Source organism: Micromys minutus (genome assembly GCF_963924665.1).
Source record: "Micromys minutus genome assembly, chromosome: 14".
Classification (NCBI taxonomy): domain Eukaryota; kingdom Metazoa; phylum Chordata; class Mammalia; order Rodentia; family Muridae; genus Micromys; species Micromys minutus.
The window spans coordinates 43,645,027-43,663,099 of record NC_137983.1 but is presented as its reverse complement, the minus strand read 5'-3'; the positions used below and the strand labels follow the sequence as shown (position 1 = coordinate 43,663,099).

General features: G+C 46.5%; 1 protein-coding gene across 3 annotated transcripts in view; it reads right to left on the bottom strand.

Annotated features, from left to right (window-relative positions):
* Positions 1-2,808: 2,808 nt before the first annotated feature.
* The window catches only part of TACC1 (transforming acidic coiled-coil containing protein 1), a gene marked incomplete at its 5' end in the record, with an annotated part of 79,377 nt that continues 64,112 nt past the window's right edge, over positions 2,809-18,073 (bottom strand). For all 3 annotated transcript variants that reach the window (XM_080928806.1, XM_080928808.1, XM_080928807.1), the window contains 7 exons: positions 2,809-7,950; positions 9,552-9,672; positions 11,767-11,873; positions 13,529-13,689; positions 14,995-15,038; positions 15,573-15,649; positions 17,138-17,263. In XM_080928806.1, coding sequence (XP_080784932.1) covers positions 7,882-7,950; positions 9,552-9,672; positions 11,767-11,873; positions 13,529-13,689; positions 14,995-15,038; positions 15,573-15,649; positions 17,138-17,263 — 705 coding nt within the window. In that variant the 3' untranslated portion in view covers positions 2,809-7,881. The remainder of the gene's footprint in view (positions 7,951-9,551; positions 9,673-11,766; positions 11,874-13,528; positions 13,690-14,994; positions 15,039-15,572; positions 15,650-17,137; positions 17,264-18,073) is intronic.

The following is an 18,073-nucleotide window of genomic DNA, read 5'->3' as shown; positions in this document are numbered from 1 at the left end:
CCACAGTCTAGAGCTTGGAGAGTTGGGCGAGCCTGCTTGGCTCCCAGGTTCCGCATGGTGACTCACAAGCATCAATAACTCCAGTTCCAGAGGATCCGACGTCCTCGTCTGCACCCCCCATGGGCACCAGGCACGCATATAATACATACGTGGTGCAAGCCGTGGGCAGCACTTACCCTCCAGATTTGCTTGCACACCAAATACTGTGGCTCCTGTTTGCTTCTCATTCGTAGTCTCAAAAAACAAAACACAACACAACAAAACAAAACAAAAAAAAAATGAGTTTGAGCTGACGTTTCAAAAACAGTACAGAAGCCTTTGGGAGTGATGCCACCTAGTGGCCATTGTGCATGTCTGCACCAAAACTGATGCTACATGGGAAACAGACACCTTTAATTGAAAATTGGTTACTTTGAGGTCAGGCATGGTGGGCACGCACCTTTAATCCAAGCACTCAGGAGGCAGGGGTCGGTGGATCTTTTGAATTCAAGGCCAGCATAGCCTACAGAACAAGTTCTGGAGTATCCAGGACCATTAAACAGAGAAACCCTGTCTTAAAAAACAAAATAAAGTAAAATGAAAATTTTTAATTAAAAAAAAATTTAATTTAGTTTCTGGGGAATTCAAAATTAGTTATGTAAGACAAATGGAAAGGCCCCTCAGCAAAATAGAAGGCATGTTCTGCATCAACAATCACAATAGGGGTGGCTGTCTGAATATCAATTCTTGAGCAAAATGTTATGCCTGTACGCATCACATTGGCTAACTGTACCTACAAAAACTTGTTTCCTGTAATTTCTGACATGCAGAACAAAAGTGCCTAATTCTACACAAAGCCGTACAGCTGAGTATTTGGGAGGCATTTCTGTCTTAAGACCTCAGTGCCGCTGAGATGTCGGAAATGTAACTTGTCTCTCTCAGGAAGTCGGTGGGCGTCTGCTGGAGACACAGCAACGTTGGTGGACTTGGTTGGAATGAGGCTGGTTCTGGAGATACTTTGACTGTGGTTAAGACCACTGACTGCTCTTCCAGAAGATGAGAGACAGATTCCTAGCACCTATACAGTGGCACACAACCACCTGTAACTCCAATCCAAGGTGATCTGACACTGTCTTCTGATGATGGGCAGACATACACAGAAACTAAACCTTTAGTCACTCTTCTGCTGCTGAGACACCATGACCAAGGCAACTATTATAAGAGAAAGCATTTAGTTGGAGGCTGGCTTACAATCTCAGAGGCTCAGTCCATTATCATGGTAGGGAGCATGGTGGCAGGCAGGTGGGCAGGTACTGAGGCTGAGAGCTTTACACTCAGATCTGCAGGCAGAAAGACGCTGGCTTGGCAGGACCTTTTGAAACCTCTAAGCCCACCTAGGTGACGCATTTCCTCCACAGGGCCACACCTCTTAATCCTAATCCTTTCAAATAGTTCCACTCCCTGGTGACTACCCATTCAACTGTGAGCCTTATGGTAGGCATTCTTGCTGAAACCACCATACACTCTTACACATAAAACAAGCAAAACTTTAGAAGACAGTATAGAGCAGGGTAGTTAGCCTAGACTTGTATCTGGGTCTGAGATCAAAAGCCAGACTCCTCCGGCACTGTAACATGGGCTAGCAACGGCGTGCTTCTGGACCACGTAAGCCAAAGGCTTCCAGTACATCTGCTTTTAGTACACACATTTCAACCAGGTTTTTTTTTTTTTACTTTAAAGGAGAAATTTGAGTTTGTAATCCAACATGCAGGAGGCAGGGTCACAGTTTTCAGGACGGCTGCAAGAAAGAGGAGTGTCTTACCTCATAGGAAACACTTCTAAGAGAACTTGTAAACTCAAGAACCTCAGCTCCCTGCTAGTATTCTTTCCCCAAGTGAGGGGGGCCTATGTGTTCCCCCATCCAAAGCTAAACTGTTACCTCAGCCTTCCATGTCAAAGCGTTCCATCAGGCAAAGGCACTATAGTTTGTTTGAGACAGGGTTTCCTTATGTAGCAATTGGTGTCCTAGAACTTTGTTTGTTTTAGGCTGGCTTCAAACTCAAAGATCCACCTGCTTCTAAGTGTCGGAATTGAAAGCACGCACCATCACCATGCCTGGCTCCTGTCTTTTGACTGTAAGAAAGCGGGAATGGTTCTAAGGTGGCAAATTTTCATCTTATTTCCCCAATAATGTGAAGAAAATGAGGCCTGTTGTAGAATTTCCTCTATGGACAGAAAACACTGGTAAGAATTACCCTGCCTTCCTCCCCCAACCAAGACCACCATGGGCTGGTGAGAAGTAACTTGCATACTCAAACCAGGACCACCACAGGCTGCAGAGCCTCACAATACACGGGTAAGGAAGTGCCTTGACTATTCCCCTCTCTATTCCACCTTCACCCTGACCCAACCCCAGATGGAGAGCCAGCCCGACAAACCTAGAAAACTCAGGAAGCACCAGGTATTTTCTACACAGTTCTAGCTCACCCTGGGTCCTTCTGCAAGTTGAAGAGCCTGGAGTAACTTGGCTTCTGCGGATTTGAAAAGTGCCAGGGTGGACCCAACTCCTGGTGAGACCACAGGATGCTCAGCAAAAAAACTCTGTTTGCATAGATGCTGTCATGGTGGTTTCTATGGAGGGGTTCGAATTCCAGTTTGTTTTGTTTTCAATTACATGCCCAATGAGATGCAAGAAGCCCCAGAAAATGAGTGCAAGAAAATGTCATGTTTTCTATTTTCAGACAGAAATACGAAACTCGTAAGAGGGAGGCTTCCATAAACAGTCAGAGATGGGGCAACAAATGGCCAGGGGAAACAACAGACCCCAGATGCAACAATGGTAAACAGTTTTTATTCAGGCAATGAAACATGGAAAAAAATATATTAGTAATTATCATAATAATTTCTTTTGTGTGAGTATAACTTTTACAAATATTTACCTGACATATAAAAAGGGAAATTACTATGTGTATAAAATCTATGAGGATGATTATTCCACACAACACCATCCTGACAGCAGGAGTCAACGCAGTGTGAGCTCCCCACCCTCGACCCAGTGAGGGGCTCCTCACGCACTCCGGGGCACCAGGAGGTGGGGGTGGGGGGATGTTTGACACTGTGGGAGCAGATGTGCAGTAAACACTTGGCACATTAGTACAGTGGGTATCTATTGGCAAACACAGACTCGCTAAGGCGATGCTGGCAAGCTGGCAGATGCCCAAATCCCATCCCAAGGACTGCAAAAGGCAAAGCTGAGGCTGCGGGTATGATCTTCACACTGCCCTGTATCTGGTCTGGATGTGGTTTCGGAGTTCAGATTTCTATGTGTCCATTTGAAAAGTTATTCACAAATACCGAATCAGTTGCTTATGTGAGGGGGAAGCCCTTTTGCTGAGCATACTCAGATGCCACGAGAAGGCAGGGGACATCCTGAGTGGCATCCTGAGGGTTGCTGTTCAAGACTCCATACAGGGAAGGTTCAGGCCATACCCCAGCTCCATGCTTGGCCTCCTCTGAGTGGTAAAAACATCACAAAGACTACCTGAGGCCAGTATGGAAGCAGCATCTCCAAACTACAACTCTAACCGGGATGTGTGTGTTTACATAAAGCTGAAACCATGGTGTAATTAAGAAAGTCATTCCTGGGGAATCTAACTGCATGCTGAGCGGCAGACACAGGGGGCTGCATCTGGGCAGAAATACCCGGCAGTGCCATCTTTGCTCTCTGCAGTGCCAAGGGCTTGCCGGGACTGTTCTAGAACAGCGCCTATGGAAAAGAGCTGGTTCTATATGCATTTCCCCTTCCTGTCCATACAGGGAGGACTTAGTAGTAAATATTTCTTTTTTCTCTTTTTTTCCGATTTTCCTCCAGCACTGGGGATGACATCCAGGGACTTGTGCATGCTGAGCAAACGTGTCACCAACTGAACTACATCCCCAGCACTGGTAAATTGCTTTTTAAAAAATAGTCAGACTCTGGAGGCCAGTCAAACCTTTTCTTGGACATTAGTCTCCTTTGAAATAACTTCATTATTAAAACTTTCTGAAAGGTGAGTTCTGCGACCTTTGGCTTGGCATGCTGGGATTCCCAGAGCTTACCTGTTCATTAGGAAGTAAATAGTAATCTGTTACCCTTAAAATGCTTCTTAATATATACATCTTTAAATTTCTTGCCTAAATCATTTACTCTGCCAACATCTACATTCTCTCTTCCCAAGAAGATTTAAAAAAAACAAACAAAAAACCTGAGAGCGAGCCTAGAGGGCCACAGTCCCACAGAGATGGCAGAACAGCTGAGCTGTAAGATCTCCAGCGGAAATGGAGCCTAAGGGAGTTAAGGAGGGGGGTTTCAGAAAGCCCCCACCACTTCCAATTCAGTGCCCTGAGCTTAGGCCACAGATGCTGGAAACCTGTGCGCCGCAGAGTGCCCTGTTCTATCTGCTAAAGTGAGGGCATCTTCCAGGCTCAACCCAGGGCTGCCTAGTGAGAGCCCAGGCATTTGTGCGCAGGCATTTGTGCGCAGGCTGTGCCAAGTCTGCAGGGAGAACAGGGCCACTGGTTGGAAAGAACATTTAGCTTAAGCGGTAATCCTGAAGTCAGGGACTTCATCCCACGCACCCCGGGGCCTCCTGACCAATCATGGGCTTTGGTGCTTCCTAATTTGGTCTGTCTCTGAAGGTGGCTTGAATCCACACTAGTGCTTCTGAGAGGAGGACGTTTAGGGGAACTCCCGGTCTCCAGAGCCTTCTGACCCTCAGTCAAATGAACTGGTCAGTCTGTGATGCCAACCGGGAAAAGTTGTCTGTGTTTTGGCAAAGCAGAACTGGAGAATCGGTTCTGTGCTGAGTCTTCACAGGACCACCTAAGTGAGATTCCCAAGCCACTCTGAGCATTTCTCTTGTGTTTTAAGATTTTTGTTACTTGTTTTTTTTTTTTTTACAATGCTGGGGATTGGCATCAGTGCCTGGTGCATGATGGGCAAATGCTACCACTGAGTCACAGCGCCAGCTCTCAAGTCTTTGAAGACAAGGGTCTCACAGTACAGCCTAGTCAAGGCCTAAACTTTTGGTCTGGGCCTGCCTCCAGGGTGCTAGGATTATAGGCATGTGCCACCATGCCTGGTCCCCACCTCCCCCTTTTAATTGCCTACCAAAGAAGCATTTGGCCCCCAGCAAGTGTTGAAGAAAATTTTATATTTTTACTCTCCAGAGTGCTCAGAAGCTTTTTAGGGCTTATTTACTTAAAAGAAAATAACACTTTATTCTGCCCAATACATCTTAGTCTGCTAGCTGTGCAAGCTACATTTTTATTCTTGTTGAAAAATCTCCATAAGCTACAAGTTGTGAACATTTCCTGGTAAAGGTGATGACAAAGAGGCCACTGGTAAGCATTGCTTAGAGGACTAGTTCATGTCCCCTGTACAGCAACTTCATTTAGCATGGCCTGTTTTTCAGGGCCTGGCTGCCCGTGTGGCAGGGAGGAATGGTCGCCATTCCTCTCCTGTGCCTTGGTAACACACAGCACAGCCCAGCACAGGGTGCTTTAAAAATATGCATGCTTAAAAAAAATGACCAATAGTTCAAGTAAAGCACTTGCCTGGTGTGTTCAAGACCCTGGGTACAATCTCAGTACTACCAAAAAAAAAAAAAAAACAAAAACAAAAACAAAACAAAACAAAAAAAAAACCAAAAAAACAAACCAGGAAACAAGAGGTTTAAGATGGAGATCACTCTGAAGCCTTTCATACTGAAAAGAAGTCCATATAAAAGCCACAGGGATGCTGCTGTAACACTGTAGCAAAAACTTCTGCAATGCAAACAGAAGAAGGCTAAGCTGACAATGGTCATATCCCTTGGAGACACTTGAAAGTGACTATGGCCACCGCTACCGGCTTCACATTAAGCCATAGTGACTAAATCCGGAGCCCAAATGATTGTCAAGTCATTTCTCCAACCACAGATAACTTCTGTCTGGCTTATGGTTTTTGTACAAAATGTTAAAAGACAGTAGGCCTCGGAATACAGCCTAGCCTAAGCACCGGTTAGAATAAATGCATACTGACAAAATGTGATTTCTAGCCTGAAAAGACGTTAGCCACTTCCCTGGAGCTAAAGGTTGCGCTGCATGGTGACACGCTGCTAAAGGAACATTGTTTTTAAGACCTATGGAGGTTTTCCACGAGGCACACTTCATTGCTGGAGCTCATGCAATGGTTTACAAGGAGGAAAATATATGCATCCTGAATAGTCTTCATGCACATTTACCACGAAGACTCAGGGTGTAAGATTAAGGCAAAAAAAAAAAAAAAAAAAAAATTAAGACTTAATGGATTTGGCTTTGCCTAGCAGATGAAAAGGAAGTCACCAGCATCAATGTAGGAATTTTCTATTTGGGGTTAATGTCCCCCAGCCCAGTATGAATTCCTAGAATTTTGCTTTGTCTGTGTGGGACCTTCCCCTCCCAGCATTTGAGCAGCCCTTGTTTAAAACCTTCCCAGGGGCTGATCTGGAGAATGAGCCACAGGACTCTTCACTGCCTGTTTTGTTTAAAAGCTCATCTTGGGTTTTCAGGTCTCTAAAAGGGTGCCGTGCTTGTAGACACAGCACCAAGGACCTTCACTGGTTCTAGGCCTCCATCGTTTTTACCCAGACCACCTCACCTTTTCCAAGGCCCATCCGTGCGTGTTTCTAACAGATAACAAGAGTTGACTTTGTTTTAGAGACTAATCGGCCTGAGTGGGCACATGGCATCTAATGCCAGCTTGGAGGGAGGCCTGAGGCTGGTCATGGATGCTGCTTTCCCTGTGAGCACAAGGGGCCATGCGGAGCCGGGGCGTCCACATACCGGGGTAACAGACAGCACAGCAAGTCTTCCTTACACGTGGAGCCTATGTCCCTGGCTTTTGTGTCCCAAGCCTCTCCACCCCTACTCAAGGTCTGGTTTTTGAGAAAAGGACTATTTGCCTGGTGCACTGCTGTCCTTGAACTATGGGCTCAGGTGATCTTCCTGTCCCACCTCCCACCAGCTAGGACACCCGCATGCTTCCACTCACTTCTTGTCTAAAGCAAGGCCGCATAGAATCCAGGCTGGCCTCTATGTAGTTGAGGACGACCTTGAACTTATGACTATCCTGCCTCAATCTCTGGAGTGTTGGGGATTACAGGCATATACTCCAATGTCCAGTCTTTGTAGTTCTGGCGGCCAGACCCAGGGCTCTGTGTACAGGAAGCAGTCTACCAATGGTGCTCCGTTCCCAGCCCCAGTGAAGTCTGAAGCTGCCTTTTAGACCTGGGGCTCTGTTTCAAAATAAGAGTCTACATTTACTTATGTAACCAAGCTCCTCCCTAGAGGTTCTTATCTGCCTCAGGGAAAACACAGAAGAATGTATAGATGTGCGTGCATTCGTGTGTGAGTAAGTCTGTAAATAAAGGAGCTTGGAGCCTCATCGACAAGGTGTTAGTAAATCTTGGGTCAAACTGTCCCCTCCAATGAAACTGCTGATACTGAAAACTCAGGAGGTTAACAAGGTCGTAATTATATCAAATAGGAGCTGGGAAGATAAACCCACACAGTTGCCACAAATTTAAGAAATGTCACGAACTTGGGAAAAGCGAAGATGACAGCGAGATGAACGCATGTTGGAGAAGCACAAGCCGGACCCAGCAGCTTGTCTATGGGAAGCTGGCAGCCTGGTCGCAGGGCTCTGCGGTCACGTGACGCCCTCTCCGCCAGCCAGGCCATACAACTGCGGGCGAAGCGGGATGGGCGGGCAGCAGCAGGCATGTGCTTTCGGAACAGTTATTTTTCTCTGCAAAGGGGGGGGATTAATTCTGGATAAGGCAAGAAAATGTGGTCACGACAGAAGCAGCCAGACTCGGATCTGCACGGCTCACAGGACAACTCTCAGTCGGTCTTTCCGAGCTTTGCGATCAACTCGTCACAGATTTTCGTCAGTTCTTCAATCTCTTGATTCTGAAAGACAGGGGAGGAGGATTCTGTAGGCTGCTCTGTGTTTGGAGAGAAAACGCTGGTGGCTAGACCCTCCTTAGCATCCTAATGGGTCTCCACTTCTCTGCATCACAGTCTTTACGGAAAAGAAGGCCAAAGGCCTCCCACCCAGCAAAATGTGCCTGTGTTCACACAGTACTAAGCTAAAGCTGAGCTGGGGGCGGGGGAGCCGCCAGCCCCCTCGAAGCTTGCCCATAAACCTTAGGTCCCAGGTTCTCTGGTTGTGTGGGTCACTTGCTAAAAACACAGGTATTCAGATTTCACTTAATCCCACCCACCAGCAGCTTCGGGGACTGGGATTCCAGACTCGGAGTCATGGCTACCAGACACAAGCTGTAACTCAGGGCGTCACTGCATCAGTGTGCACAGGCAACACAGCAAGTCAAACCCTGAAGAAGAAAAAGAGACGCTGGGAACTTCGGATCAGAGGGTAATAGAGCTGGTGTCACCGAACTTCCATGACAGCACGGGGTCAGCGGGAGAACCTCGGGGCAGCTGCCTGTCCTTCATCCGGGTGGGATATGTAACTCCACGGGGACAAGTGTTGTCACAAATACCCTCAGGAAGTGAGCTGCACAACTGAAAAGCATCTTGGGATGGGATGTTAGGAGCGACTATGCATCATTAAGCCCAATACGAGGGGCAGGTGTGAGGCAGGCATCGGTCTAGGACACTTAGCACCTAAAGCTCTCCCAGCACGGCCTGGGCAAGTCTTCTCATGCTGCCTTCCAAGTGAAAGGGCCTTAGTGGCCTCAGGTCCCCGTCCCTCTGTTTCGCTGGCATGTCTGATGGCGAGCAGCCAGTCTTGAGCCTGGTGACATTATCTGTGCTTTCAACGTCTTAGCATCAGTTATGCTGGGCTGTGATTTGATTTGGGCAGTGCTCCTGGTCTCTACCCACTTAGGGGCTCCTAGCATCTCCCAGCTACAACAGCCAAATTAGTCTCTAGGCCTGTGTGGTGCCCTGGGAGGCAGATCTGCTCTGAAAACTGAGGATCCACAGCAGTGAAAGGAAAGATGGTTCACTTGCTGCACACAGAACACACATCAAGAACGCAAGACAGCTGTGGGACCCTGAACAAGTGTCCAAACCCCTGGACTCCAGTTAAAACGGTGGTTAAGAGCACTGACTGCCCTTCCTAGAGGTCCTGAGTTCAATTCCCAGCAACCACATGGTGGCTCACAACCATCTGTAATGAGATCTGATGCCCTCTTCTGGTGTGTCTGAAGACCGCTACAGTGTACTCATATATATAATAAATAAATAAATCTTAAAAAAAACCCAAAAAACCAAAAACCCACAACCCCACAGTGTTTGCCTTCTGAACCCTAACAGTAGCTGAGGGCTCCCCTTACCCTTGGTTAATAATGTGATACGCGTCCCCACAATCACTTTATAAGGGAACTGGCCTTTGGTGTCTGAGTGAAAAGATCAAAGCCACCTTCCTTCCTCCACATGTGTGACAAGCTAGGTCTACCAGGGAGTAACAGGAGCCAGAGAGGAGGAGGGCGGCCAGATGTCCCTGTGTCAGCCACAGGAGCCCCTCCAGGACAGACCCCCCGTACCTTCTGCTGCAGGGCCCTCTCCAGGGACTCCACCTTCATCTGCTCTTTCCGGAGTCCGGCATGGAGGGCGGCGCTCTCAGCCTTCGCCTTGGAACGAACCTGAGCGATTTCCTCGTTGGCTCTGTGTTGGGTTTGTTTGGGGAAGAGAGAAAAAGTACACAGGTTAGAGACCAGGGACAGACAGAGACAGAAAGACAGGATACTAACTACTGACTTCCACAAAACACAGACTTGGGGAGGAGAGATGACTCAGTAGTTAAAAAGAGCCCTGGCTGCTCTTCCAGATTCCAGAGGTCCTGAGCAACCAGCCGCGTGGTGGCTCACAACCATCTGTAGTGGGATCTGATGCCCCCTTCCGGCAGAGCAGAGCATTCATATATTCAAAAAAAAAACCATAAATAAAAATTCTAAAATAACCCACTAACTCAAAAGATCTGACTTCACAAACAGAGGAAAACCGGGAACTAGTGATTTACAAAATGCAATTCCTATGAAACAGCTAAGCACATTTCCACAGGACATCCTGGTGGCAGAATCAATATCCTTCAATTTTTGTTTCGTGAGGAAAATGAGATCAGGTAATTTCATAACAATGCTAGTTTTTAACGGAGTCATTCACGACTTCCTTTTCCGTGTAAATGGTACACGAAGATCACTACATCAAAGCGCCCGTGCCAGTCTCTAAGAGACTGACAGGTTCTCACGTGGAATAATTCCGGCTTTCCCCACTGTCGACTGTTGCCCTACCAACATCAGTGAGTTACAGCCCTGAGAAGTGTCTTCATCAGTGAGACATTTTTGAAGCTAGAAATACAGACCACAGAATGCATGGGCAGCATTACTTTGTAGTTAGAAACTGGGCTGAACACTGACAGTGGTGGCCCTTGTCCCTTGGTCCCAGCAGAGGCAGGGGAATCTCTGAGTTTGAGATGAATTCCAAGCCAGTCAATAGTACTCAGTGAGATTTCATCTTTTAAAAAGATCTTGTTAAAAAAAAAAAAAAAGATACACCATTCCCTGGGGTGAAATCTAAAATGTATTACTGGACTTTAGGACTGAAAAGTCCTAAGAGTATTAGAAATGGGAAGAAAATTCTCCCTCCCTGGAATACTGTGATAGGGAACCAGAAACTGCAAATGAAGTGACTCTTAGCACACGTGAACACACGGTGTCACACGCCAGTAAGTGTCCGGGAGGCTGAGGCAAGTACAAGGTCAGCCTGAACTACATGGGAAGACCCTAACTCTCAGAAAACCTTAAACAAAACATACTTCTGCACATCACAGCACACTGCAAAGCTGAGGATAACGCTCCAAGGGAGAGCTCTTCATCTAGTATGTACCTAGTCCGGGTTCAATCCCACGACGTTAAAAACAAACCAAAGATTCTCTCTCTCCTTCATAAACGGGATCAGCACACAGAGGCGCACACGCACACATGCACACTCTCGCACTCACACGAATATTAAGTTGGAAAAATGAATCACAACTCACAATGAAAGTCACTGGTGCCCCTAATATATGACACAGGAAAGGCAAACAAGAAATTTTACTAAGATAATGTAAAGCAAAACTACTCTGAATAGAGCAAATGCTATGTTGCCAAACCCCACAGAAAGCTCACTCTCAGCTGTCACACTGAACATAACCTAGAGGCTGAGCTGTTGGCAGAGCTTTAGGGGAAACAGACACTCTCATACACTAGGGTAAGGCGACATATGTCTAATTATTGTAACTCCCCTGCTTGCTGATCCCCAGTTCCTTGTCTTTTCTCGTGAAGACACAATAGGCGTACACAGGGGCAGTCTGAAGCTCTACTCTCTGAAGCATTTCTGCGCCAGGACAAGTTTAATAACCCTGTCCAGCAGAAGTGGCTGCCTTAATGTCCTTCCAGCAAAGACATGCCAGGGAGAAGGTCCCCGTGGACATGGAAAGATAAGTGAAGGGCATTAGCATGTATGTCTGTATTAAGACACAGAATACCAACATGGATGAGCAGAGGGTAAAGGGGTGAGGAAACAGACAAGAAGCCGTGTGTGGGCATACATGGATTTTTATATTAATATTTTATCCATGCACAGAAATAAAATCACACATCCACATGACCCTCGAGGTTGTAACGGAGAAGACAGACGGCAAAAGGGGTAAGTATGTAACTTTGTAGATCAAAGTGGTGTCTGCCTCCACCCAACAGTGACCCAGAGAAACACACTCACCTGTCCAGCTTTTCCTCTGCGTGAACCTTCAGGGCCTGGTATCGCTGTTCTTCCTGCTTAACTCTGGCTAAGTAATCCTGAGCACACTTTTTCAAGGCTTCTTCATTCTGTGCCAATGTGAGAATTCAAAACAAATGTTCATGTCTCTGTTTCTCTGGCACAATGTGTCACAAGGTTGAGTTTGTTTTGTTTTTTGGGTTTTTTTTTTTTTTTTGCTATTTTTTTCTTTCTGTTTGTTTGGTTTGGTTTTTAAAGAGAAAGTCTGCTCCATTGGGGTGTATTTATCTTATAATCCATGGCAATTTCAACAGTTTATGAAACCCCCACTGAAGAAAGCCGTATAGGTTCTCCATGTATTAATCTGCATCGATGCAGCGACCTTCAAGTTCCTAATACAGTTTCTTTCTAAGTCCTGCATTAAATGTATCCATCATACATCCTATCTATTTATCCATCCAGATCTATCCATCCATCCATCCATCCATCCATCCATCCTTCCATCCATCCATCCATCCATCCATCCTTACATCCATCCATCCATCCTTCCTTCCATCCATCCTTCCTTCCATCCATCCTTCCTTCCATCCATCCTTCCTTCCATACATCCATCCTTCCTTCCATCCATCCATCCTTCCTCCATCCATCCTTCCTTCCTTCCTTCCTTCCTTCCTTCCATCCATCCTTCCTTCCTTCCATCCATCCATCCATCCATCCATCCTTCCTTCCTTCCATCCATCCATCCATCCATCCATCCTTCCATCCATCCATCCATCCATCCATCCATCCTTCCATCCATCCATCCTTCCACCCATCCATCCTTCCATCCATCCATCCTTCCTTCCTTCCATCCTTCCATCCATCCATCCTTCCATCCATCCTTCCTTCCTTCCATCCATCCATCCTTCCACCCATCCATCCTTCCATCCATCCATCCTTCCTTCCTTCCATCCTTCCATCCATCCATCCTTCCACCCATCCATCCATCCATCCATCCTTCCTTCCTTCCATCCTTCCATCCATCCATCCTTCCACCCATCCATCCATCCATCCATCCTTCCATCCATCCTTCCTTCCTTCCATCCATCCATCCATCCTTCCATCCATCCTTCCTTCCTTCCATCCATCCATCCATCCATCCATCCATCCATCCATCCATCCATCCATCCTTCCATCCATCCTTCCTTCCATCCATCCATCCTTCCTTCCATCCTTCCATCCATCCATCCTTCCTTCCATCCTTCCTTCCTTCCATCCATCCATCCTTCCATCCATCCATCTATCCTTCCATCCATCCATCCTTCCATCCATCCATCTATCCTTCCATCCATCCTTCCATCCATCCTTCTCTGGTTTGTTTGTTATGCAGCCCAGACTGGCCGTGGCTTTCTAATCCTTCTTCCTCAGCTTCCTGAATGTTGAGTCTACTAGCCCGATCTACTAGCCTGAGCCCTCAGACATACGGCCTTCCATGTACAGGACCCTGAGGGCCCTGTGTCACACCTGCCTGGAAAAGAACTCTGAAACACTTCTGACTGACAGCACACAACCGAATGACCCCACCTCATTTTTTCAGTAATGTGTGGCTTAGGCATCTGCAGTGAACTAAGATACGATCTCTTTTGCTTTTACTAACACCAAAAGGTGAACAATCAAAAGAACAAGCCCAACATTGCTGAGCCCCACAGAAAAGCCCACCTGCTGCTTGGCATATGGCAAGGGACTATACTGCCACCCAGGGGACACGGATGGAAAGGACTCCTACCTTCTTGAACCCTTCTAGCATGCCTTTCAGGTTTTCGTATCTTCTGAAGAGATCAGAGAGGGACCTCTCCACAGAGTTCAGGTCGGCCAGCGCCTGCTCCTTCTCCATAGTCAGCTGCTGGAAACTCTTCTGGGAGTTCATGCTCGTCCTCTGCTCGTCTTCTGGGATCACAAGTCAAAGGGAGCAATGTTAGCACCGACGCAGGTGTGCAAACACTGTGTGTGGAAAGGGGGCCTGGCTGAGGTCCCCACTCTCAAGAACACACACTCTAGAGGGATGTGGGAGGTAGGGACAACAGCTGCTGTTCGGGGAAGAGCAGACAGCCAGGGACAAGGCTGGGAAGGCAGCTGGGGGTGCGGACAGTGGGAAGTCTTCTAAGTACTTCAGTGCTAAGAGATTCAAATGCATTCATAGAAGTGTCAAGCCTTAGAATGACAGTTAAATGAGGCTATACATTCAGTTCAGGAGATATGGTGACTTCCTGTAAAGTCACTGGGTCTGATGGAAGGAAATCAGAGCTCACAATACTGTTAACACACTACAACACACACAATGCCAGTACTTGGGATACTGAGCTAAGAACACTGAACTCAAAGCTGACCTGGGCTGTACAGAGTTCCAGGCTACCCCGGGGCCTGTCTTTGAAGGGCATTATTTTGGCCTAGCCCCTTCCTGCTTCCCTCTGCTTTCTGCTTGGCCACATACTCCCACTAACAAAATGTTCTGTCTAAGCATATGGGACCTAGTGACTAAAGACTGAACTCTCTAAAACCATGAGTCAAAAGTCCTTTCTCTGTTGTTTATAATCATGGATTCTGGTCACAGTGGTGAGAAAATACGGGAAACAAGTCATGAGAACGGATGGAATCTGGACCTTTCAAAAGAGATCCCAGCCCAGAGAATACAGTATTAACGTACAAATGACCACAATAGGTGCCCCACTGTTCCCCATGATCTGTACAATTACAACATGTCATTTATAAAAAGCCGGAGTGGGTCTGGAGACGGCTGAGCAGTTAAAGCATGCATTGCTTTTGTGGGGTTCCCAGCTTCAGCTCCTACCACCCACATTAGGCAGCTTTGTGAGCACTTGTGAGTCCAGTTCCAGATGATCTGACGTTATGGGTTCCATGGCACCTGGTTCATATTCTCATGCAGGTACACGTTAGTGTAAATTACAAAGAAATCAAGGATCTCTAAAAGCAAGTGAGAAAAGTAAGCTCTAGAATATCAGCTGTCTCCTCCAGTAATGGTGCAGTGACCGAGCAGGAAGGCACCAGGAGCAATGGAACTTTCCAGACACAGAATCTCCCAGGGCCTGGACTCCACAGATCCCAAAACGATAAGAATCAGTGTTTGTCTATTGTCATGGCAATCTGAGCAGACTCAGATGGGATCTATTGCTCATACTCAAAAAATAACAAAAACCCAACAAACAAACAAAAAACCACCTTCCAAGTCCTTACCAATCATTTGGGCAATGGTCTTTTCATATTCTGACACAATCTTCCTAAGTAAGAAAAAAAGAAGCAATTTAGTATATCTATAATTCTAAAACTTGTTATCAGAAGAAACAATGGTAGCCAGAAAAATGCTGCCTGAAATTTATTAACATATAATAACACATATACAAACCATTATCTCGGCCCCACCTCCATTCTTTGGATTTTTCTCTATATATAAGGTTTACTAAAGTTCTGGAAGGTTAAACGTTCTTAGCACAAGACAAAAAGGAAGAAAGGAAATGAAAAAGGCTTATGTTTGGTGCTAGAAATGGAATCCTAGTCTCGAGTAAGTGAAGTAAGCGGTACTCTGCCTCTGAGCTATACCCTTAACTCCAGAAGCTTTTGATGACTTCAGTGCCTGTCTAACCTCATCTCCAAACCCCCCACCCCCAGTCAGTCTAACCTCAACTCCAAGCCCCACCCCCAATCAGTCTAACCTCATCTCCAAGCCCCACCCCCAGTCAGTCTAACCTCAACTCCAAGCCCACCCCCAATCAGTCTAACCTCATCTCCAAGCCCCACCCCCAAGCCAGTCTAACCTCATCTCCAGGACTTCTTCTCGGGTCTCTTCGTATTTCTTCTTCCACTCATTTGCTTCAATCTCTTTAGTGATGATCTAGATTAGAGTAAAGCTTTGTGTTACCTCTTCGATCTAGTGGGAACTGAAAAATAATACATGACCAAGTCTGGCACAACATACTCAGTTAACAAGGAACACAGTGCCCTGGAGCGATGGCTCAGCGGTTAAGAGCACTGATAGCTCTTCCAAAGGTCCTGAGTTCAATTCCCAGCAACCACATGGTGGCTCACAACCATCTAGAATGGGATCTGATGCCCTCTTCTGATGATGTCTGAAGACAGCAACAGTGTTCTCATAAATAAATCTTTAAAAAAAAAAAAAAAAGAAAGAAAGAAAGAAATTCCCAGTGACAGAGGCTATAACAGCTTTAAACTTGTGATCCTCCTGACTCAGCCACCCAAGTGCTGTGCTGACATGCAGTGACTTCTCAACACTGAATTAGATTGAAGGGGCTCAAGGTGTACCCCACTGTGTGACCATCAGTACAGACCAATCCTGCTACTCTGACTGGAAGCCAGATTCATCTCTGAGACCCTCTTGATAGCTGGAAAGAATGCACCACTCCGCGTCTCAGTTCTGCTTGTCCTGCTCAGGGATGGAAAGGACATCCAGTGCTCTCCTAGGGAGTACAGGTTCTCCCTTCTGCCTGACTGGAGCATCTTCTACATTTGTGCTTATATTAAGAATGGCAAGAATGAAGGATGGAGCTGGAGGAATGGCTCAGAGGTTAAGACCACTGGCTGCTCTTGCAAAGGACCTACATGGCAGCTCACAACTGCCTTAACTCCAGCTTTGGGAATCAGATGCTTCCCTCTGATTTCTGTGGGCAATAGACATACACAAAAAATAAAAAGAAATCTTAAAAAATAAAAAGAACCCAGAGTACTTCAGCTGACTAGACAACGCTTTCCTTGGGACTATTACTGTCACCTCACAGCCTAATCTTTGGGAGAAAGACACAGCCATTCTTCTCATCTAAAAGACTGTTTCTCCTGAACACAGCCCCCAAGTACTGACCACTGGACTACCTGGCATCCCCAATCACCAGTGCAACATCATTTCAGAAAGCTTTGGAAGCCCTGTAACTGAAATGCTTCCTGGCTTATATTGTACTGCAAGGGGAAAAAATTATTTCTTAAAACAATATGGAATCTTAAACACCAAACCCAAATGCCAAAGCCAGCACAGAGGTACGGCAGATGAGGAAGGCAGGCACCCAACAATGGATCATTAGCACTTGGAATAGAGGCTCTTCAGGACCTCAAAACAGAAACTGGAGCACGGATCTTCTTAAAGGGTTTGTGGAATCCCACTGCTAAGTGCCCACAACTCTTAGGCATATAGGAGTGTGTGGGTCTTATTAACACCTCGTCACGTCAGCTTGCTGAGCACCAGCGCCGTTGCTGAAGTCTACAGGGAGCCCTTTACGTGAGCCACACAGGCCATGGAGAATGGGAACCTGAAGGCTGAGGCGAGGCAGGTCAACAGAGACGGTACCTTCTGCAGACAGAACAACAACTTTACCTCTTCTCTGATCAATGTGAGCACGGCAGTCTTGTCTGCTTCGCTGAGGCAGATCCCATCCAGGGGGCTCTCACCCCCACAGGCCACAGACACGGGGGCCTTTTCTGAAGAGGACTCCAGCAATCCCTGCAGGACAGGGGTTGTATGTAACATGGTTAGTCTCCAGCTAATTAACTCCAAATGGCCCTCAGTAACATCCTTACCCTCCCCCCAAAGAAGATGAAACCCTTGAAAAATGTGCTTGCAGAAGAAACAGGAAAAGGGAAACTTTAAATAAGCAATCTAGTTATAGTTCTTACTACGGGGGCGAGCTTATGTTAGAGGAACAGATCCCTTAGGAAGGCTTTCTTCTTATAGAAAGGACGAATGTGCTTGTCAAGTGGTCAGTTACCAGAGGATCCCAGACATAAAGAAAGCATGCTTCAGTGCCTTATTTTGCTGGTGTTTTTGGGGATGTGTCCCATGCTGTGTGTGGATCTGTTCAACTATTTTTGGCAATGATTCTAACATGCATGATCAACTCCCATGCTTAAATAGGCAGACATGGCAAATCTATCTGATCTTTGGTGGGCAGTGGTGATCCACATTTTTAAACCCAGAACTCAGAAAGCAGAAGCAGGTGGATCTCTTGAGTTTAGAGCCAGCCTGGTCTACAGAGCAAGGTCTAGGATATCCAGAGCTACACAGATCAACCCTGTCCCAAAAAAATACAAAAAGGAAAACAGAAAAGTCTTCACATCAACTTTGGGCCTCCATAGGCATATGTATACACATGCATGTGCACCCACATACATGTAAGCACATACCTACACATGAACACATATATACACACACAAAAAGAACAAAAAATGGTGACTGGCCATCACTCTTAAAAAATGTTGAGGTCAGCAAGGCATGGTGGCACATGCCTTTAACCCCAGGAATGGGAGGCAGAGG